The 23,669-nt window shown below is 43.0% G+C and overlaps 1 protein-coding gene and 1 long non-coding RNA gene across 2 annotated transcripts in view; both read left to right on the top strand.

Moving 5' to 3' along the window:
* Window positions 1-1,733: 1,733 nt before the first annotated feature.
* On the top strand, window positions 1,734-8,430 carry LOC138068705 (uncharacterized). The gene is made up of 3 exons (XR_011143399.1): window positions 1,734-2,297; window positions 2,527-2,659; window positions 5,255-8,430. It is a non-coding gene; the product is annotated as an uncharacterized lncRNA (long non-coding RNA).
* A 3,767-nt stretch (window positions 8,431-12,197) lies between these two features.
* The window catches only part of SH3BGRL (SH3 domain binding glutamate rich protein like), a 39,437-nt gene continuing 27,965 nt past the window's right edge, over window positions 12,198-23,669 (top strand). Inside the window, exon 1 of the mRNA XM_068956690.1 lies at window positions 12,198-12,332. Within this exon, the coding sequence (XP_068812791.1) occupies window positions 12,288-12,332 (45 nt within the window). The 5' untranslated portion in view covers window positions 12,198-12,287. The remainder of the gene's footprint in view (window positions 12,333-23,669) is intronic.

Raw genomic sequence — 23,669 nt, 5'->3', positions numbered from 1 at the left:
GTAACTCATTTTATACGTGTCTCATTTTTGTTCCTACATGCCTGTGCCACTCCATTGTACTCCTTTCTAGTTGTGAGCTCTTTTCCACTTTTTGCACAATTTAGAAAGACTGTTTATGTATTTTTAAAGCTCCTGGTACAGCTATATTGTACTCCCGTTCATCTTCATGTTGGTCTTTTAATATGCTTCCTAGCTTTCTTCCACATTACGATGGTTTGCTGTTTTGCCAATGAGTCTCTTTCAGTAACTCTCTCTCCTTTCCTGTTAATCACTCCCATCTTTTTATTTACAGTTAGTTCTACTTAATCAAGATTTTTTTTCAAGTGCTTCCAGTAGTTTTCTCCATCTTCTGAACTAGAAGTTGTCTAAAACACGTCAACAGTTCAAGGTCCTTTTTCAAGAGAGACTCTAATCAATAATAGAAGTTCTCAATTAGCAACAAGACTTGGGCTTTAGGTGCTTTTGTCAGTTGCCTTCAAGTTTCACCTGTCTCCTTGTAGTTACTGTTTCATTCTTTGTGCAGTCTGTGAAAAGTCTTTGTACGTTTGAGGAAAAGGAACAGGAATTCCTTGAAAAATCCATCAGTACTTTCTCCTCCTGACTAGACAACTTGATTGACCAGCATTGTGGCTGAATGCTTGGGTCAAAAGTTTGCACTGGAAATTAAGCACAGATTTAAAATTCACTACCAATCTTTCCGTTACATTTGCTTTGTTTTCTTTTTCACCTTTATATTTGTCCAACATGTTTTGACTCTTCTAAAAATGTTCATTAAACCACAAACTGACCTTAATATTCTCTTAGAAGATCACTTTTCCCTAAAAAGATAGGATAAACTGCTGCAAGATACTGTTATGCCAAAAGTGTAAATGGCTGCTATTAAGCAGAAAATTACAGACCTTGTTATAGCTTATGGATATTCTAAACTCCCTTCCTTCAGGCTAGGTGGAAAGAGCAATTAAATATTCCTTTATGTAACAATAACTGGAAAGAATAGGAAGTCACCTATGAAGTTTGGGCAGGGGGCACGGCTGGCTGAATCTGCTTCTAAATCACACAAGTGTGATGTGTGCTTATGTGTGATCAAAACCAAGCAGCGGGTAAGAGAAGCATTCACATGCATGGCTGTGCACTGAAGAACCTTTAGTCCTTGCTGCTCACCTTTAATATTAAAGTGAAGGAGGCCGTGGTTCCACGCTCAGTAGTGCAAATCTAACCCAGGTAAGGAATAGGCTCACAATTGACAGTAGTCACAGCACGCAATATGGAGTTTACATTGGCTTCATGACTGTATAGTAGCTTGATATCGGCTGTGGAAGGACAAAAATAATTTGATATGACATAATGTTAGAATGGCATGGAGTGATACCCCTGATCTGGCATGCAGACTGCCAGTGCAAAATTATGCAGTTAAACCTTTTTGATAAATTAGACCTAAAAAAGTAAGTTTGTTCTGGATCACTGTTTTGTATCATGTTACCATTTTTTGGCATTTTTGCTACATCTGGCATTTTGATTCAGTATTAAAAGACCTAAACAAGAGTTTATCATATCATATCACTGGACTATATCAAGAGCAAATCAAAGCAACAAACCAGAAATTAAACTTTTTGTGCTACTGTTTTCATCAGAAAACTTCCTGTTAAAATTTGAATTCTGAATCTATAAGCATAGGTATTTGAACCAGGATATTGACTTGCAGAAGTAAAAACACTCGGTTGAAGAACGGAAACATATCACAACTATGTCAAAACAAAACTAACAAACACAGCCAGTGGTTTGAATAGTCACTCTGAACTGTCCACGCTAAGCTTATAGAGCAAAGCTCCAGTGATGGACAGTTTTTAGAAAATTGTGAACTTAGAGGCAAGCTTGGTGCAAGAAAGTACTTTCAGGCTGAAACTGCCGCAGCTCAGTCCAGTTTTTGCCCCCAGTCTTTGCACAATCGGGAAAGGCTCAACTTGATTTTGATACCCCAGTAGTCTCCTCGTTATTCTGTACCTGTTAACCAGTCCTCTCAGAGAGCTACATCTCTCCAACGTCCTCCAGGATGCTCTTACCTATATCTCAGATACTGGATGATTTTTCAAAATATTTGCAGGTTGACAGTATCTCATGTAGAGTTTCCTGCTACTGCCTAAGGCAGGAATTTCCCTCAAACAAGATGAGAGTCTGTCTGAATGTCACAGAAGATCTCTCGTACTTGATGACTGTTATCCTAGATCATCACCTTCTGGAAATGGAGCAGATCAAGATGTTTCTAAAGAGCAGCAAGAGGCACCTAAAATCACTCTTAGGTGATTGACTTCTAGCCTTTTTCAAACAGACAGTTAAATATATGCTGTTTTTCATTTCCTCTGTGCTAAAATTAATGTGAGTTTTGAACATTATGAGATTCATTTTCACCATGCGATCTCAATATTCTTGCAACTCTCATGGTCATGCTTAGACCTGAGTTTTAAACCTGAGTCATTTTATTCCCTGACTCATTTGTCTCTAACGCATAAAATCTTGGTCTTACTGCAGGTACAGTGATTATGCTAGTCTTCGCGCTCCTGTCTCTGCAATCAGAAGGGTGGATGAGATTCATCCGAGGGTGCTTAGAGAGCCGGCTGATGGCATAGCAAAGTTGCCTTGACTGCTTTGCTAAAGCCAACGGGTAAGGTCTACCGTAACAACTTCTGTTAAACTAGAAGCAAGTATGACATAGGCTCTGGATACATTAGACTTTCAGCGTGGTTCGTCTAACTGTGAAATAACCTCATAATCACAAATTCAGAGGTCAGGAAAATTAGGATGCTATATGTGCTCCTAGTCATGGCACATATGGAAAATATAATGAGTAATCGATATTAATACATATGTTGCTTTGTGGCAAAGTGTCATAAAACATGTTGTCATGATATGCACCTGGTAAGTAAAGTGCATATTGGCCTTATTTTATGCAACTTTTGGGATGAGGGGATTATTGATGTACAGAAGATGTTTGTGCTTTGTTAAATTTACGGTTTGTCCTGGGTAAGAATTCATTCATGTGTCAAATTAGTATTGATTTCAGTGAAACACTTAGTGCTTATTAATCTGGGAACATGGGGGTGTAACTCTTTCGTTTATAATGCTCGTTGGGTCTATCAGCTTGTCTTTACTTCAGTTAAACCTTTTGGCATAGTTGCAGCTTCTTAGTCCCTATATGGAAAAGTGAACAACAGCAAGCACCCAAGTAAACACAGGCTTTTATTAAACTCATAAATACAGGTAAGAAGAAATTTCAGTCCATTGCAGCCAGACAGGCTGGCTGTCAGCAGCAAGGTTGTATTTTAGCTATTTCTTTCTTCCTATTTCTGTTCTTTCAAAGAAGATGTAATTTGGAAAAAGTCAAAACTAAGACTAGAGCTAAAATGAACCCAGGAAAAGAAAAAGCACAAAAAAACCCCTGGTACTGTCATCACCTGATCAGTTGCCAGTTCTGTCTTTTATTTGCCTTTTCTTCCACTATTCCCACATGGTGTGCATTGCTATACAGGTCTCAAACTGTGATTGACTGATTGCCAGTACAGTAAATTCTACTTCTTGAAAAATATGAGGGTATGGTAATGCATGAGAGAAGAAAAAGGCAAGTTTGAAAAGTTCCTGATGCTTGATTAAGTGTGGCAACAGTGACGTGTGTGTGCAAAGCGTTGCCACTTCCTGGCCTTGCATGAAACACTGCATGGAGTGCTGTTCCAAAACCTGCCTCGAATTGTGTAAGTGAACAGGATCATAAGAGATACTTGCACCTTTTATTAACAAGGTCACACTGTTGCAAAAAATGCAAATGCCATATTGGGATATATGAATAATATAATCTGAAAAACAAGAAGAGTAACTTTTCAGTCAGTTACTGGCAAGATTCATCTATCCAAAAGCAGATGCTTACATTCGAGCTAGTCGCCTGGACTCCCTCTATACTCAGTAGAGAGAAGCAGGCACTTCTAGGGTCTGATACATTTCTTTCTAGGATACATGTTCCATTTGGCGTTCTAAATCAGAAAAAGTATTCCCTCACTTAATACAAGGGACATTATTAACACGTTTGGTGACTTCTCAACCTATAAATAAATGGAAATGTCTGCTAACCTTAGAGGATTAATTCCATCAGCTCACTTAACTGGTATGATGAAGATGAGGGAGGCTGCAATGGCCGAAAACACAATGGCAGTGGGAAACTTCTGATGCCTCTATGTAGACCAAGCAGTTGTTACATCTTAAGTGTGAATGTTTAGATGCTAGTTATGACTTCTTAAGGAACATCTGGTTAGGGAAGACACAAAAGGAGAAACAACTCTTGATTTGGTCCAAGGCAGAGTACTGGACCTAATTTACTATTCTCTCAAACAGTGACCATAACATACCTAAGAGTCACCACCTGACCAGAGCAACAAAAGCCAAAGTAGTCCACTGTTGTTCTTAATTTCAGAAAGCAGAACTTGACGAGTGAGAAGGCATCTTGAAGAAAAGCTGAAAGGAGCAGCTAAAAGTAAAAAAAAATTCATGCATCATGGAGACTACTGAAACAAATCACACTGGAAGCTCTGACCAAACGCATACTACCTGTTAAAAGCTTGCTTAGGAAGATTAGAAAAAATTTAGCATGGCTAAAAGGCAGGACGTAGGAGGCTATCTGAAGCCAGAAGGCTACCTGAAGTAAGAACTTGTATTCTAATGAGGAAAAGATTACAAGCAAGTGAAATGTAAAAATACAGTTATGACAGGTTAAAAACAGAGCTAGACACAACTTGCAAAGGCTTAAAAAGCGTGGTCATTTTTCAGGTTCTTCAGTAGCAGGAAGTCTGAGTGAAATTTTTTAGAACCAATCAAGGTATAAAAAGAGTATGTAGAAAAGACAACACCGGGGTAGACAACTTAGTTTTTTGCATCTGTGTTTATTGTGGAGGAGGCTGGGGAAGTTCCCAGATAGGAACTCACAAGCTCATCTGAGGATCCATCTCACACTGAAGCATTGATGAGGGTTAGAACACATTGACAAAATGAATAATAACAAACTAACCGTTGCCAGATGGACTTCACCACACTAGCAGAAGTTTGTAAGCCTTCCTTTAAAACTACTTCCATACAAAGCCCTAGGAGGTGGCTAATGCAGCACCGGTTTCTTTTAAAATAGTTCCTGGGGAAACTCAGAAACTGAAAGGGTTGTGACTAAGTAAGTATGGCTAAGTTTTACAAGGCCGTACTACCTGTTGTACTTTTGTTACAGATCTTTTCAGCAGCCATTGGAAGATGCCCGGAACACAAGGAGGGTGCTCCAGGAGTGAAGGGGGAGAGCAAGCCCATGAATGGACCCCTTTGATCAAAAGTTCTCTGCAGCTGTGAATGTTTTGGCTCTCTCCATGTATGCCAAAACCTATCTTAAAACAGTAGCATGGCAGGCATCACGAAAATGTGTTCTGTTCAGCCTGGGTCCTGAGTCGGTGAGAGCAGGGGGAACAGGCAAGGGTGTTTGACCAGACTTCTGGGTTGTGTTCCAGAGCGCAAGGAAAATGAGAGATTGAGCAAGGAGTTATGAACTGCCACCCTGTTTCTAGATGGTAGTCAGCTGAGGAACTGGAAGGTACAGGGAGAAGAAACAAGGAGAGTCCCTGTGAGATCTGCCGTATCTGAGCACTGTAATTTCTGCTGTACTGTTACAAGGTACAGACTGGCCAGCTGTGCAAATGGCAGTGGCGGTGGATGAATACCTAGAAGCAGAGCAGAATCTCTGGTTCTGGCTGCAGTTACCCAGTGCTGGATGAACAGGTAATTCTGGCAAGAACATAAACTCTGATGCAGTCTTACCAGGCAATGCAAACATATGGCCGGAGCAGAAATGCAGAATCTCCAGTCCTTAGACTAGTTGTCACCTCTGAGTTTAGGCATGTTATTTTTGCTATGTATAAGGTGTAGCCTGCCAAAAATATTTGAAAGGCCTATCCGGCCTTTGTCTTGGATAAGGTTTGGCACACCTGCCCAGAGCAATTATGGCTATGTCTAACTTAGCAAGTAGTGAAGGGCAATAGGAGTAAATGTATAAAGTGAAACAGCTGGTACTGAGCACCAGATGTTCATACTACATACATTTTGCTGCTGCTGGCATGGAGTATGGGTGTACCTGAAGCCATCCTCCAGTTTAGTTTCAGCCAAATGTAATCAAATGAGCATGCTTCCCGATCGCGCCACAATGCAAACAAGTCAAAGCACGGTAACTGGATACAATTGGGAGATTCACTTCAAAAGCATACTGCTAATCCAAACTAAAACACCAATGTAGATGCACCCTATATCACCAGAACTGAGTTATCTCAGGTGGCTTTGGCTCTATAAATGCTGAACTATCAGAACAATTACTTAGAAAATGAAACCACTCATTACTCCTTTATTTACATGACAGGAATCAAATTATGATTCAAGGATTATAGTCTGCCTAGTCTTCACACAGTCCACTCCTTCAGACATCTTTTGCATCCCCTTTTCCTCTAAGGAAAATTCAGTCTTGGAAAAGGTGTTGATGACCTTGTTGCACTGCCATGAAGACTTCATCAGATTTGGGTAAGACTGCGACCCAGTGACAGGGCCTTCCTGGCATGGAGCCGCTGGGGGCCAGGCGCCCTCCAGCAGAGGGCTCTCGTCGTTTATTTGAGGTTTCTTCCCATATTAGCTGCTTAGACTCGCTACTGTGGATAAACTATTCTTGATAAAACATGAACACGCCTCAGCAACTTTAAAACTCCCAGTTGTGTTCGACATTCCCTGAATCCTGTTGTACAACATCAGGCTGGTCTTTTTGCAGTTGAGTCACTAAAGTAACAGCATCCCTAAAGAAACTATTCACATTTGCAGAGTCTGTAGCTGGTTTAGGAAGGTCTTAAAACTCTTGCAAATTAATTTAAACATACGTTTCTTCTCACTTAATGAGTATTATGTGAGTCTTAGTCATCTTACATTCACAGTGGATCAAAGCAATTTTCATGCACTGAGTTTGGAACTGGCACATTTTGTTAGGAAACCAGAATTGTCACAAAAGCTATAAAAAGCTGTTTTGACTGCTTTGTTTACAGAGAAAATATTTTCAATGTTAGTAGATGTGGCCTTGCTTTGATCCTACTGTTTCCTTTAATATTCTTAGTGACAATTTCTAGAGATGCATTTGGCACAGTAAACATCTTACACAAAGTAGTACCAGCTCAAGCTATAATCTATGAATACATGTCGTTTTAAGTTCTTTCATTTGTTTTATGTCATAAGGATATACAGCTGTATATTACGGAGATTTTCAGAAACAGAACTCCTTTAGTTCCAGAACTAATAACAGATGAAAAGAAACAAAAATGAATGCAGTGTTGTATGCTGTGCTCCTCATGTAACTAATTGTGATGTGTCTTACACAATTACATATGAAAACAAGGAAACAGCTTTTCTCTTATTTCCAAGTGGAGAAGTAGGAGGAGAAGTAGACCTACTGGACTACCCCACCCCTCTTACATGAGCATGTTGGAGCAGGAGAAAAGAGTTTCCACCCACAATAAATCAGCAGTACCCTGGCATATGCTACAGCAGGACATTTCTCTTGCAGAGCATGGGTGAAGTCAGAAGACATATTCTGAGTCACAGTTTGCCTTCTGGCCCAAATTATTGGCAAGCTTGGTAGTTCTGGACTGGAAATGAAGAACAGATTTCTTATTTCCTATTGAGAATGCTGAGCTGACATTTCTTACCAATCACATGTTCCTCTGGACCTATTTAAGGAGTTTAAAAAGATCTAGATTATCTTGTCTAGTGAAAAGCAAAACAAGAAAATGAAACCTGGCATGTTTTTATGTTCCTTACCAAATATTTGCAATTGAATTCTGGATTTATTTCTCTCCGTTGTTACAAAGAAGCTGTGGAGCATTTGGTGCACATGTGCTTCCTGACCTTTTTGTACAAGACAGATTTTGCTGTTGATTAGTTTAATATTTTTCATTGCCAGATTCCACCACATTCATTTTCAAAGTAGTTTAATTTGCCAATACTTAGAAGCCCCCTTCCTTGTCTCTGTTTAAAAAAAAAAAAAAAAAATTGAGTGAGTTGATCTCTGTCATCACCTGCAACATTTTTACCTTAAATCAAGGACTGACTCCTAGCTGGCCAATCCACTGGGCGTTCTGTCTTACTGGCTGAGTAAAGAACTGAAGCTAGGCACTGGGCAATACTTAAATTCCTGCGTCCAATGAAGACAGCGGGGATGTTGCCACTTACTTAATGTTGCTGGTTCATTATAATATATCAAAAGAAAAATCTAAAACAAAATTCAACTGTTGAATTTTCTGTTTCCTAAACTGTGCTTTCTAGTGAAAAAGACGCTAGTAAAAGAGAAGATGTAGCCTGACAAGATGGCCTTGTACGAATACCTATTACAGTAAGTGAACGAAGGAATCAAGGAGACAACAATTATCTGAGTATTATATAAAATTATTTTGGTGGCTGCACAGTAACAGTAGATTTTCCTCTTAAAGCATAATAGCAATTTGTTCATTTTGTCTGAGGTTTTGGTCTACCTTGAGAAGGATAATTAAACACTTCACAACTGTTTAATAGTGAAAACAAAATAATAGCATGGATTTTAGATGAGTGGCATGGGAATAGAAAACATTATACTATTCTGCCAATAGAGTAGAAAATTTACTATTATGGCTCAAGAAAACCTAGTTGTTTCAATAATACCCAATTCTTTTATTGCTCTTAACTTAATACATCTTCTTTCATGAAGATAAAATGCCTTTTAAAGTGCACTTTTGAGACTAATGATTATACCAGGGTTTCTAGTAAGCAGAAAAGACAGGGTACAGCTCAGTCCAGTAGCATTTCAGCTGAAATGCATTATAAGGAGAGCAGAGCGGGCTAGAAAGCACACATTCGGCCAGCCGTATTCCTGTGTCTCACTTGGGTCTGCCCACTTCTGTACTGGCTCCATGCTGTTTCTCTTCTCTCATCTACTCTGAGTTGTCTGCGCCATGGAAAACACCTTATTTCACTGCTTTGTTAATGCAAGCTTTTCGGACTGCGGCAAAAGGCCCAAAGGAAAACTGCAAGCCATAATGTACTGCAATTTAACTGCATGCTATGTTATCATTTGTATTAATTAGAATCGCTGGATGAGGCCTCAAAGAATTCTTAATTCTTATAGTCATGGTGACACTTTATTTAGTGGAATTTATATTCAGCACCTATCTTCCCCTTCTGTAAAAATGTGCTCCAAATATTACCTTATATATTATACATTATGATAGCAACTTCATAGAAAATAGAAAATAATTACTAGTATAAACTTAGCAAGATGAAATTGTATCCATCTGCAAGTTAAGAGGAAACAAAAGCATTGGTTCTGCTCTTGGCAAAAAACACTACAGAGGAAAGACATTTCTGACATGATTTTTCCAAACAAAATAAGCCTTCTTGCTTCAAATTATCCGATGTTTTTTCTAATACTAGATATGATTTTTTAAAAAGCTTGTTGAAATAAAAAGTCTATTGAATTAAATCAGCCATATTTGTTTTACTAATTTGTCAGTACTTAGAGTAAGAATTCTTTGGCAGATGACTTGCCTAATTTTGATATTATTCATGATGCTTATTTGAATCTTTTAGAGCGTCACTAGATTTATGTGCATTTTGAAAATGCCATAAACCAAAACATTTAATTTAGAATGATGGCGCACAACAAAAAGCAGCCTCTGTAGTCTACAAATGTAGTCATTCACGAGATCTGGTTCAGGGAATTTAGAAATTTAATAGGAATAAATGATGTGACTTTTAGTCTCTTCAAAACAAATAGATTTACAATTCAAATTAGGGAATGTTTCTTCAGACGTGTTTGTACAGCTCCCTTCACAACGGGACTGTAAGGCATTGACAGGTTGAGAAATACATTGATAATTCCAATTTCCCATGAAGCACCATTCTGTGTCAGTAAGTAAACTGCTGATTAATAACAAGGAATGATAGCAGCAGAAACCTAAGCTTATCAGACAGATTGAAAAAAAAGTGGAGAAATCGCAAGGTATGTTTGTTTGAACTCTGTGTTTACTTCATAGCTGTTTGCTGAGAAAGGAAAGGAAGGAACAGACAAAGGAAGGAAGGAAGAGGAAGGAAAGAAAGAGGAAAAAAGCAAAAGAAAAGGAGGAGGAAAGAAGGAAAAGAGAAAAAAAGAATAGACGAGGAAGAAAACTTCATTGAAGAGGAATTGCTTGGACAGTATTTTATGTTCTTAAATATGATAGTGTTCTTCATACAGAAATTCTTGTATTTGTTTCCTGAATTTTATTGAAGGCTGAAAACGGTACTGATACATAGTTCTTTGATGCTTAGTTTGTGTGGAAGATGCGTTAGTGTAATTATGGGATCGCTAAGAAAAGAACATTGAACCCGGTGCTGAATGTCCAAGCACTCTGTATTTTGACAAGGGTCATTTCGCTTTGAGAGTAACTTTCACACTGGAATAAATTTTAAAAGCACTTAACTCTTAAATATTATTGCATTCCTCAGTAACATCTACCCATTCCATACTTCTCCCAAGTGATATTCCAATCAAAGTAATGTTCATGGGAGCCCTCCCGTAAGAAGCTGTACGCTGGCTCCAGCCTTGCTAGGCTAGCACAGTGCTGTCTAGGAAGCACTGTAATGCATTACAGCTGGGACTAAGTGAAAGGTAAGAAATGGGGAACCTCCTGCAAGAACAAAGGAGATAACCAAGATATTAGAAACATGCTAAGTTACTTAAAGGTCCATCATGCACAGATAAAACGTGATTTACTCCTGTATGTCTAACTTTCTCCAGTCCTGCCTCCTCCCCAAGAAAGTTCCTGACGAGCATCTTTCTGCTTTCTCTTCTTTTCCACGGCCATATCATTAACTCCCATAGCCCTATCGTTAACTTTCTTAAGTTCTTTGATTCCTGCCAAAGACAGACAGCATCAGATCTAAATGTCCTTTCCTTGCTTTAAGGGCATACGCAAGTACAACTCTGTTCTCATCTATTTTTAAAAAAGGCTGTTGCTCCTCCCTGTGCTATTAAGTGTTCTTTGAGCCTGATCCTACACTGCAGAATTGGTTTTTGCTTTTGACTCAGCTGAAAATAGGAATGAGGAGGAAGGGGTGGGAGCTTGGTCTTTCTTTCTCCAGATGTTGTGGTTCCTGGCCGAGATCTCTTACGGTTTTAGGACACCCTCTTTGCCCATCCTTGAGGGCATGCTGAGTCTTGTCCAGGACATTCCGGACACCCGTTTGTCCTGCGAAGCGTAGAGACGTGCTTGTCGCAGTGCATGCTTTTCCACCTTTCCCTGTGAAAACGTGGCGGATCAGAACACAAACCAGCTGGGAAAGGACCCCGGCGCGGCAACACGCTGCACGTTTTGAGCAGACTCCGGAGCGCTGCGGCAGGTGTCTTTGCAGGGCAGACGGCCCGCTTCAGCGGGCACAGCGTTACCTCCTGGGCGGGCTGCTTCCTGATGCCTCTGGCTCCAAAATGAGGTTTTTCCTGACTGCCTTTTTTAACCTTGAAGGGGCTCAGCCCCAAAGGCTTTAGCTCCCATACCGCAGCGAAACTATAACCGATGTCTACGGTACCACCGGGTGTTGCGGAACCGTTACAACCTCTTTTCTTCACGGTTAAGCAGGGCTACCTGTAAGCGAGAAAGACCTTGTTTAGGCCACCATATACACTTAAAAGAGGACTTCGCCGGGCGCCCGGACCCTGCAGTGCGCAGCACGGCCGGGCAGTGGCACCGGCGGGCGGGAGCGCAGCGCTCGCACCTGAGGACGTTTCCGTGGGCTCGTCAGGGCCGGGGTCGCGGCCCCAAGGCCCGGCAGGCCGGGGAGGGGGGCACCGAGCCGCCTCTCGTCCCGCTGCCGGTGCCCCGCTCCCGCCCCGCCGCCCCTCTCCCCTCACAGGGTCTTCCCGCTCCCCGCGCCGCGCAGCGCATCTCGCGGTGCTCGTCGGGAACTCGCCTCTCCCCTTTGCTTTCTTCCTTTTTTTTTTTTCCCTTTCCCCTTCCTTCACTGTTTTTTCCCCTCTTCCGGGCCGGGCCGCCGTGACTGCTGTGCCGGCAGCCCAGTGAGAGCGGGCGAGGCGGGGCCGGCGCGGCCTCCCGCCTCCTCCCTCCCTGCCTCCCGCCCGCCCTCCGCCGCCGCCGCCTCAGCAGCCCGCGCCGCCCGCGCACACCCACCGCTCGGCTCCGCATCCCGCCGCCTCGCCTCGCCGCGCCTCGCCTCCCAGCATGGTCATCAAAGTCTACATCGCCTCGTCCTCCGGCTCCACGGCGGTAAGGGAGGGTGGCCGTGCCCTGACTTCTCCCGCGCGGGGCGGCGGCGGTGAGGGGAGGCGGCGGCGGCGGTGAGGGGAGGCGGCGGCGGCGGTGAGGGGAGGCGGCGGCGGTGAGGGGAGGCGGCGGCGGCGAGGGGAGGCGGCGGCGGCGAGCCCCGGCCGCCAGCCCCAGCCGCCCCTCCGCCCGTTTCGGGCGCTCGGGAAAAGTTTTGCCGGCCGGGAAGGCGCGGGGGAGCGGCGGCCCCGGGGGAGCGGGAGCGGGAAGCGGCGGCCCCGGGGGAGCGGGAGCGGCGGCGGCGGCGGCTCCTCCTCGTCCTCGCCGGCTCCGCTCGCCGCCCGGCCCCGCGCTGCCCTGCGGTTTGGCCGCGGGGAAAAAAAAAAAAAATAAGGGGGGCGATGAAGTTGATGCCCCCGCGTAGCGCTGCCGTTCGCCGCGTTCCCGTTTCCTGGACCATCCCGTTTGTTCGCTCCGTCTGCTTTGTGTTTGACGACGAGCTCGGCAAGAGGCAGGATGCGCCCGGGGTTCCTGAGCTTGCCCCTTCCCGAGGGCACGCAAGGGATACCTAGCGGTTCCTCTTCTCTTGCTGTCTCCCCAAGCAGCCGTAAAAACATCGTCATCAGCCCAGGGGCAGGTTGGCAGCCTTGACGTTCCCGCAGCGAGAGGACGGCGGAGTCTCCGAGCGCGGCCGAGGGGCTGCGGCAGCCGCGCCGCCAGGCCGGCCGGGTCCGGCGTTTGCTCCTGCCCTGGTGCCGCTCGCCCCGTGCCCTCCCGAGCAGCTCGGTCGTTGGGAAGCGGTGCCCACAGGCTGGTCCTCTTCCAGGCCGGGGTGCCCGGCTCCCCGCGCCGGAGCGATAGTTGCAGAAAGCTCTGTATCCCTTTCCCCAACTCTCCTTCTAACCCGGAGCATCGTACGTCTGCTTACTGCAGCTGGTCGTCCAAAATTAAATGTCGTTTCCTTCATGATTTAGCAGCTTATTCCTCAGTTTCAGGCCTGCCCCCCCCCAATTACGCTATTTTTAACAAATCCAAGGGGATAGCACGCTTTCACTCGCGTTCTCCTGATGCTGGAAAGACAAAGTGAACAGCGATGTGTGGTTTTTTCGAAGTTTGTTCCTAGATCGTGTCATCTGTCGCGTCAGTGTTCTGTTCCGATGACTTTATCGCTCTTGTATCAAGTGATTAACGATGACAGGCGCGTATGGCTGCTAACTGCAGGTACTCAGACTCTTACCCTATGGTAAAAAGCGCTTGAGTTTAGTATTACGGAGCGACTGAGTTTTGCTTCATGCAGCCCCAGTGCGTTTTGTGCAGAGCTTGATCAGATGACTGCATTTTTTTTTTAAAAAGCAAAATAAACAAAACCATTGGGAGGCTTGTGCCTAGGTTCAGATCTTGCTCAAGCTGATAGTGTCTTAAAGGTCACTGGATTTCTGTTTGGCCTGCATGAAATAAGGCCTGAGTCTAAAACCCAGGGGATTTTGTGGCATTTGGTATAAACGTACTAGAGATTTACAGCACACCAGCCATCGCGTTAAACGATCAGTACCTTTTGCTGCAAGTCGATGAGACTGAACTGTTGTTTATGAGATGGTCTCCCGTGTGAGTGTCAGGTACTCTGCTTCTGGTGGTGATTCCCAAAGTTTCAGAGCCGTATTTAATATGTACTCGGGGAAAAAAAAAAGCCCATTTCACTGCAATTTCTTGCTCCAGTTCAGGGCATTTGCTAATCTACAGGCTTTAGCAAAAAACAGCCTGTTGGTAAACTTTGCTATTGGTGGCTATGATGCAGTAACCTCTCGTTCAGCTCAAGCAAGAGAAGTGTCTGAACCCTGCCGCAGAAGAGGAACAGAGGAGAGCAGGTGACATAAAAGTCTGTTCTTGGGTATCCCTGCTGTAACTGTTTTTCTTTGTGGTTTATGCTTATCTTGATGCTGACATAACATGCTGATGCTTATCCTGAAAAGATGGTGATTATCCAATGCTGCTCCTGAAAATATCTTGAAATCATGAGTAGATCCAACATTCAAATAAGGATCTAGAGGTTTCAATCCAGTTTCCTGCTGGGTTTATACAGAATAGTCGTCTTGAAGGAAAGAGAAACAATCGTTAGTAGACTGGAAAAGTAATTCTTGTTTTATAACGCAGCTGTTAATGTATTTTAAGCTGACTGAATCTGTGGGTATAGATTGTTATCACTGGCCTCTTAATGGCAGTTATTGATTTCATTCGGTGTGTGCTGATACTGAACTCCAGTGGCAAGAGCACTGATCTTGACTAAGGTTTGCTTTTTTTTTTTTTTTGCTTTTAAACTAGGTTCTTAATGATTAGCTTAGTGGTATCTCAGATACTATCTTGCCGTTGGTAAGACACTATCTGTGGGTACAAGTGAGAGTCGATTCTAACTTACTCTTGCCTTTAGGGTCGCTTGTGCATCCTGATCTGTGGGATTTGAGTAGCAGTGTTGGTGTAACCTTTATGGATGTTGGCCATAACTTGAACATAATTGCACATGTTTTAGACACTGGCATGAATATGCGTACGTAGTAATATTGGCAACTTAAGTAATCCTGAGGTACTGAGTGGGACTTGCACATTCTCAGTTTACTGAATATACGAAAGGTGTTTCTGTTGGCAGGAGTCAGCCGAGTACCCTGCTGCGTGCCTGTTTCCCTTCTAGTGTAAGAATTTAAATTGATGTTTCAGCTTCATGTAAAACGGCGAGCAACCTCGCTGTGGGGAGAGGTTCTGCGTTCACCTGAAATGCGCTCAGCGGGCAGGAATTGCTTTTGTGTGCTTTAAAACAAGCTGTTGGGGAGACACGCGTTGCTTGGAGGCTTAGAGAAGGCTTGTGAGGTGCAGGACTGGAAATGGCCCACTCACAGAATGGGAGACCCGCGCCCGGGACCATTGCTGCAGAAAGGTGGAGCTGAATCAGAGTTGTCTCCGCACTGTAATTGAACCAGCTGTCAGCTCCGTCAGGTGTTCGTTCCTCCTGAGACTCGGTTATTTTTTTTGGTAACGACTGAGTAAAAGCAAAGCAGAAATAAGTATAAAATCACATCCTTTCTAGAAAATGAATGACTTGTTTCTGTAAGTCAGTAAACTTTTGTAAGATTCTGGAAAGCATTATCTCCCCCCCAAAGCAAAAAGAGGTGAGAATGCTTAACACCTTGCAGCCTCAGGCTGTAAGTCTTGGAGGATATTCAAATTTCGTGGTCATTTATTGGCAAAGCAGTACTTGGTTAGGCTATATAATTTTCCGCATCACAGTATATAAAATGTTTCCCCAAGGCACTGTTCTCCATTAAGTTGACATTCAACAGTATGTACCTGTGAGGAAAAATTGTCATGTGCAATTCATGTCTAAGTGAAGGCAGTGTACAAGTGTATTTCAAGGGGATAGATTTCTTAATTTATGATAAGATGCCCTTCACAGAGTGTTTCTCATACACCTGAGTCATTCTGAGCCTTGCTGTGGTGTGAGAGCAGAAAGTGGTTGCTGAGCTGCCCGTTTACAGGTTCTCAAACGCTTGAGAGTTACTACGCAGTGTTCTCTTTGGTACGTTTCATTGGTTGCAAAGCAGTGTATTTGCATTAGATCATGGGTTTTTGCTTTATACACGGTGTGCAATAAAGATGACTTTGTGTTTGTCGTGGTTCATTGCCGTAGCTCTCATAAGCAGAGACAACCAAACCTACTGGCAGCCAAAATATTATGATTGCAGTCTTAGTCTGGCTTCCTATTTGAATTTCACTTTGAAATCATGTGACTTAGCGTAGCTTTCTTGCTGAATTTGGAAGTCTTGTGCTGAAAGATGCTCTTTTTCTTTAATCTTTCTCAGGATAAGTTTGTATTGGTGAATCATGGGCCAAGACTCACAGATGATTAGAACTATGAAGATGAGCTGTAGGCACCAAACATGGGAATATACTGGGAAGCTACTGTCCAGGAGTCTTTCTCAGATATGCACTGTTGAAGCAAACAGTGCTACTTAATAGGAAACAGTATTAGTGAACAGGGTTACTTAATAGGAGACAGTGCTGGAGACTACAAACATAAAATGGCAGACCCCAATTCTCGCTCTGGGGCACCCAAGCGTTGGCTTGAATGGGGATTGTGGAGGCTGTTACGTAGAATTTAACTACGGACTTCTAGTCAGATCCTTTAAGAGACAAGAGGAAGGGAGGCCAGAGGGTCGTGAGCTTTCTTGCTCCTAGAAGAAATAGAATGCAAGGACTGAAGAGACTGAATTGCACAAGTCTAGTTTATGATTTTCTCCCTTAGCATTTACGTATTTTGTGGGTAAGAGATTGCCACAGCTTTCCTGCAGCACCAGGAGAACTTGCATATGTTTTCCTGAAGGTCGTTGGAGTACCGGTTTTATTGATCTCCTGTGGAAAGGAGCCAGCCCTATAAATTCTTCTCGATCTTAGGAGTGTGCATGTATTGCCAGCAGCTGCACTGCTCTGGACTACAGAATTTGTCTTGGAGAACTATGTTTAACCATCCGACACCCCCTTGCAAGCTATAGAAGAATGCAAGACATTTGGAAGCTATAGCTGTCGAAATAGCATTTGCTTTTGACGACTTGCATTGGGTGCTGTGCGCTGAGCACTCCCCTGTGCCCCGGCCAGCGCCGCGGGCTGTGTTGCGCTGCATCTAACTCACGGAGTCCAAACAACGCTGCAGAGCCAGGCACTTCGCGTCTGATCCAGGGCCTGTATTTCCATCTGTGCAGACTCTTTCCCCTCCTCCTTGTTTTGATGGCTGCATGGGTGATTTTCCTTGCTTTCCTTATACTGCGATTGTAGACATGGAAAAAATAGGAGATGTTTATCCAGAATCAGTGCCAGAGTCCCAGGTTTGCATATCAGGCTTGCCGCTGCTTGGGAACGGTTTTAGAGAGGAAAGGAAATTTTAGTTTATTTTTTCGTCCACAAAGTTAAGAATTTGGGGTTTTAGCATTTCATCTTTTTCTTGTATTGTTTTCTTTTTTGGGAAAAGATCTAGGTCTTCTCCCACGCACCAGGAAATGAAAAGTGGCCTGTGGTCTGGAGGGAGAACATTTGCAAGCAATTACACCCACTCTTCTTTATCCCCCAAATAAGCCAGTAAGGCTCAGAAGCGCTTTCTGGTGGTGCTGGGGCTGTATAGCCAGCAGCAAGTGGTTTCTGGAGCATTATGGGCTGGAACTGAAGCAGAACAATTTTGGATGAGGGTGCCTGGAAATGAGTAGATCTGTTGTGTGTAACCACCGGCTCTCGTCCATGTTAGCCTTCCACAGCTCAGGGCTTTGGGAAGGTTGGTGAAGCTGCTTCAAACTCGGTAGCGATCGCAGTAAAGTAATACATGCAGAGATGGAGCTTGTGCAAAAATCTGTTTTTATCTCTTGCATTTAAATCTCTCTAGGACCTTTTTCCTCTGCTTTTTCCAAGAAATGCAATTAACGTTGTCCTCAGATAAAAGGAATAAAGTCTTTGTCCTTTATCTTTCTGTGCCGCTTTGCCTCTTTAAGGATTTCAAGTGGCTGGCATTTTGTCTGTATGAACAGCAGTGCAGAGTGACAGAGCAGAAGATGGTGTTTAGCCTTGCTGAGGGCAAATGCAGCTACAGCAGCATAATCCTTTGTGCCTAGCGTTTTTGGTGGTGGTATACGGCAAGTGTGCGTTCTTCTACGGTTGCATCAAAGATTGCAAAGGAGGCATCAAAGCCCGAACGCACTCAGTCATGCTTGTCCCCCCAGAAGCAGTTGTAGCGTCTGTTTTGGAATTGCTTATGTACTTCTGTCCGAATGTTTGAAACATATCGGTGCAGTTAATATGAGAAGATAATACTGATATGAATCCTATTTTATTCTCAGAAATACTCTTGTAATATGATGCAAGTTCAGACAGAATATGTGATTTGGGGAAAATAAGCTGCATCTGTAATTTTAGAAACGATTTCATAAGTGTACCTGTAATTTTTTTTGTGATACTTAGCTCATACAGTTTATCATATACTATGAGTGAGAGCTGACTTATTCTACAAGACGAGATACTGAGTTTAAACACATCTCTTGTATAAACATTATATGCATGAAGTACTTGTTTGGGCATCCAGTATTTAACTAAACTGAATGTCTCTCAATACAATGGCATGAATTGTTCTGTATTAGAGTTCCTTGGGTAGAAGACAAAATATGTAACATGAATCTAGCTAGACAGTTAGCCAGGATGCGTTCCATCTGTCCTGCTGTCTCTGTTCAAGTTATTGTTCCAAACTGTAGATAAGTGAAATGTCTTTCTTAAAATATTACATTCAAATTTTTAATAGTGCCAAAGGTTAAATTGGTTGCAGCTGTTGCAAATGTTTTAATGTATCCAAATAAAAAACATTCTGCTATGCTTAAATAGAAACAGCTTTCTGACAACATGAGAAAGAGGTGATTATGCTTCCTAGTTAAGACTGGGAAAGGCTTTTTGTTAGGAATATCTGTAGACTGTAAATGCAGGTGTGACAGTGCTTATTTATAGAAGGTGCATCAGGATTATGTCCTTTTTGTGCGCTGCTGGAGGAGTAGAGGCTGACTCTGAAAGGCTCTGAACACCCTCAGTTTGCAGTGCTTTGCTTGCACCCTGACGCTCAGCACGTTTCAAGATACGATCCATACAGTGTCATGTTAGGGCTAAGCACTTTTGCTCAGCTCTGTAAATATTAAAAAAAGCATATAACTTTTCTTTTCCTGAGGCACTAAAGTTGTACTCAAAAAATCCTATAGAAGTCAGTGAATTGGCATGCATATATTGAGTAGAAGATGCCAAAAACAAGAGTCTGTGGAAGGTTGTTCCTATAACTTATTCCTCCCAGAAGAGGAAGAATTGGGGAGTGAGGAGACAAATGGAACTAAACAAACATTGATAGATATCAGCTGCTTAAGCTTAAAACAGAACTAACAAAAATACTGCCTTATTTTTATAAACAGAAGAGCTGAGGATTTGTCCCTGGTTATAGCAAGAGCTATATGAACTCTGTGTTTTGTAGCTGTTTTTTGTGTTCCCAGACCCTTGAGTTGCCACACTGGAACCACAGATGTTAATTCCCAGCTGCTAATCAGTGACCTGGAAACCTCAAGGAAATCCACAGTGTATATCAATGTTCTGTTACTCCAAAATGTTTCGACTCAAACACGAAAATACAATGTTAGGTATGTTTTTTAACCTCAGCCATATTCAGGGAAGACCTTCAGCTTGTGATGAAATTGAAAGTACTGTTGGTGGTCACATACTTACGCAGGCCTGAAAAAGTGTTTTGGTTGTAACGTTTATGCTGTTGGTTATTGCAGAGCAAAGCCTCTGTCCGGGAGCACGTCCATCGCAGGGCAGCACCCCAGGGTGACTTTTACGGCCGCTTTCTGAAATTTGGCAAGCAGTAGAAGGACAGCAGTGCATAAGCCACCAGAAGAAAATGTAAACGGTTAACATCAACCCTGGGACTGAATGAGGTGAAGTTAATGCTCTCTGAGTTCAGCCACAGTTGTCCTCATATGCTGACTCGTAACTTCTCCCTGTTAGGCTTAGTTTTGCCCATGGGAAATGGATGTGATGATTCCTTTAATAAGCTATCTGAAATCTAGTTTTATTGGGGCTCCTTTTTTCATGTGTGAATGCCACTTTGCTTGAAATTCTAGAGGCACTCAAGCATAAAATTGTAATTATTACCTGCCGAGTCGTCTGTTGTTTAAATTGCTGTGGTGTCAGAGCGAAGAAAGGAGTCAAATGCCACAGTAATTTTAAAACGGATCTCAGGGAAGTCTGGGAGGTACAGGCTGTCTTTCTGTGCTGGACAAATTGACGTTAGTCTTTGTTAGGCTCTTTCCCAGCGGACACGTGGACAAGTAGAGTATGGTGGGAAAGAGTCAACAGTGCTATTGGAGAAGGAAGCTGTGTCTCACAGCTGTGTTCTTCGAAGAAAGACAGTGAGCGTATGAGCAAGGGTGGTACTTATTGCAGCCCTGGCCTCCAGAAAGTTTTGGACGAGCTTTGGCCAGATTAAGAATCACCTTCCTTAAAGAAACTAAACTGCTGTGGAATAAGAGGAAAGGATTTTTCTTGGCTTACATAATTGATTACAAAGCAGTTAGATAAACCAGATAACAAACGTGAATTTGGAATATAAAGGCGGCTTTGTGATATACAGAAGTTACAGAGGAAATTCTACAGGGATCTGCACCGAACAACATAACCATGAAGGACCTAAAGAAGGGGGAGCGAAGTGGCAAAGTTCATGGGCGCAGCTCAGGTGCGTAGTGTGAGACGAGCTTGCTGGAGCTGTCCCACATGGGGGAAGAGAGAAGAAACAGTCCTAGTCCTGGGCAAGAATTAGGTTTAAATTAACTGTTACTGTTTAGCAAAGAGATCTTGGAGTTATAACAGGAAGTTCTAAAAAAAAAAAAAAAAAAAAAACAACCATATTAGCTGTTATAAAAAGCAAATGAAATGTTAAGAATTTTTAAGAAGAGAGAGAGAGAGAGCGCAAAGTAGAAAATAATACCACTGTATAAAGCTGTGAGGAGTCTGCATCTTTAATAGACTAGCTCTGTTGTCTTTAAAGAATGTAATAAAATCAGAAAAGATACTGAGTAGGGTGAGACGGTGATCATTGTGCAAGGAACAACAAAGTAAGCTGGGATTCAGTAGCTAAGAAAAGAGAAGGCTGAAAAGATATGAAAAGTGATTAAAATCATGGCAGGCATGGGAGAAGTACCAGGAAATGATTGCCCGTAGTGCGTCGTAGCGCAAGAACTGGTGCACAGCGAGCAGGACTCGCAGGTGGCAGGTTCAAAGTAAATGAAATGCCGTGTTTGGCAGCACGTAGCTTAACTGAGAAACTCATCGCCCAAGGATGTCGTGTATGGCAAAAATTGCACGGGTTCAGGAAGCAGTGAGACAAGGGGGAAAGTCTATTAAGGGCTATTAAACGTAATTACTACACCTCTGACTCAAAACTGCAGATTATTGGAGGCTAGGAAAGTATAATGTTGTGATAGCCCTTGTGTGCTCAATCTGTTCATGTGCTTTTCCCTCAAATCTGTGGCCAGTGGAGACAGGATATTGGGGCAGACAAGAGCTGGATCTAACCCAATAAAGCTGTTCCTCAGTTCTGGGATGAAATTGGCCCTACTCCTAAAAATATATTAACAGTTTTTATGTAAAAAAACTTAAGAACGTGTCCAGGAAAAAATGTTCCATGGAAAAGAATATGTGTGTGTGTTTGGGAGGGTGTTGGTTTGTTTTTTATTTGGTGTTTATTACATGTGCCTAAGGCTCTAAAAGGATTAGTAGGCTCTAGAAGTTTTAGATATAACGAGAAATTTTCTTTGAAACATTGATTGTGTATCTGTTTGCTATTCAGATATACCAATGCTATTGAAATCTTACCCCTTTGCTTTGCAAACTCCTAGATGCTGTGAGAGACTGTAGAGATGGGAGGAACTTTCAACTATATTTGTCCCCTGTATCTTAGAAACCGGAAAGAAAAAAGAAATAGCAAAAGGTTAATAATAATTCTGCTCTTGGTTTCTGTCTCAACACTGCCGTTCAGTGCCAGAGATCAGGGCAAGGCCGTAGGAAACGCTGTGTGAAGGTATTTGTGATGTAATAGCTGCTAACAGACTCAATTTTCTGTTGGAGATAAGCATGGAAATCTCAGCACTTGGAAGCTAAGTAAGACTGTGCATAGGGGAGATTTGCCTTTAGATATTCCATTTTACATTATGATAAAATCCACTGTAGGATCCAGATCAGGATTGGGACGTTCGTACTTGAGGGCGTCAGCACGAAGCGAGCTCTGCCGGTGATGGGAAGCCCCTCTGCCTGACGCCTGACGTAGGGCTGAGGTGGGACTGAGGAAAGTTTGCCGGTAATCAGAGCTGAAATGTCAACTCTCTTTTCCTGGCTCTTGAGTTAATGGGCAGACGTGGCTTTCGGCTACCTGAAATGTAAATGGAGCGCTACAGGAGTAAACACGGCTGTTCTTCGTGTGTGTCTCGTCGCTGGTCGCAGTCTGTGACTTCTTCCGTGGGAAACATCGGCATTCGATGATGCGGACAGCAGGTGGTTCAGAAAACATCACGGCTTTGCGGCATGAGCAGCGCATGCTAGCGTACAGCATGGTTAGACCTGGATAATAAGGTGGTTTGTCAAAAACCCCTGTAGGCATAGGCCAAAATCAATTGGCAAAGTGCCAAGTAAACAGAAAACAGGCAGCCTCTGGGAAAAATAGTAAATTTTCACATAAAACCGCATTTTTATGAGTAGTCGTTTCCAGGCAGGTTTAAACAAAACATCTGTACTAACCTCATGGGTGAACCTTTGACTGCATTAATGCCCCTGGGAGTCTTGCCACTGACTGCAGTAGGACAAGATTTTACTCCTTAGGAAATACTTAATGCCACTTGCCTGCCATCGTTCCTGTGCGCCCGTTGCAAATGTACTCAGCCCGAGCGGCAGCTGCAGGCGGAACAGGAGAGGAGCGGAATAATTCAGTGAATGAATTAAAAAAGAAAATAATCCAAAAACTTTCTCAGTGGGCTTGGATAGAAATGACGCTCAAGTTAAACTGATGTATAGATAATTGAGATAGGATTTTTTTTTTCTGTAGGCAGGAAATAGGTACAATACATGTGAGTCATAATAGAAAGGAGTCACAAGATAAAAAGGGCAGTTTTGCAAATATATATGTTAGTGCCCTGATAATCCTGATTACGAACTAGAAATTCCTTTCTACCCTGTAAAGCAGATAAGCAAGTCCCATGGTTCTGGTGACTGAAACTGTAAAATCGTTGTCCTTGCGCAATCTTTCTCTGAGTTTGTTTCCTTTTGTTGCTCGCGAGTGTACGGGGCGGTGGCTGCGAGAGCCCTCGAGGAGATCAAAGTAGCTCCATAACACTATCTCCGAGTGGGCTTTTTTTCCTAGGAAGTTACACCTATGTAAACTGAGAAGCAGCTGGATAGACAGCTATGTCGTCAATATAATGATCTAGGACAAAAATGAGCAGCTTGGAAGGCCATAGGGTAGCCATGGCTTCGCGCTGCCAGCGGTCGAGCGCTGGGCTGGGGCCGGAGAGCATCAGGGGAATGAAGCTCTTTTGGCTGCTAGCCCAGGGCTGGAGAACTCACTCCATCCTACAGCAGATAAACAGCTGGGAGACTTAATCTTTTAAAAAGTAAAATGCAGTATGTATTTGTCTTAGCATTCATACACCAAGATCAACAACTTAACTTGTGTGGAGGCAGAAGGAAGCTTGTGTATTTAAAAAAAAAAAAAAAAAAAAAGTATTCTACAGATACCAG

Source organism: Struthio camelus, chromosome 11, assembly GCF_040807025.1.
Source record: "Struthio camelus isolate bStrCam1 chromosome 11, bStrCam1.hap1, whole genome shotgun sequence".
In the NCBI taxonomy this organism is placed as follows: Eukaryota; Metazoa; Chordata; class Aves; order Struthioniformes; family Struthionidae; genus Struthio; species Struthio camelus.
Note: the sequence above shows the minus strand (reverse complement) of the source record. Positions and strands in the feature narration are given on the sequence as shown.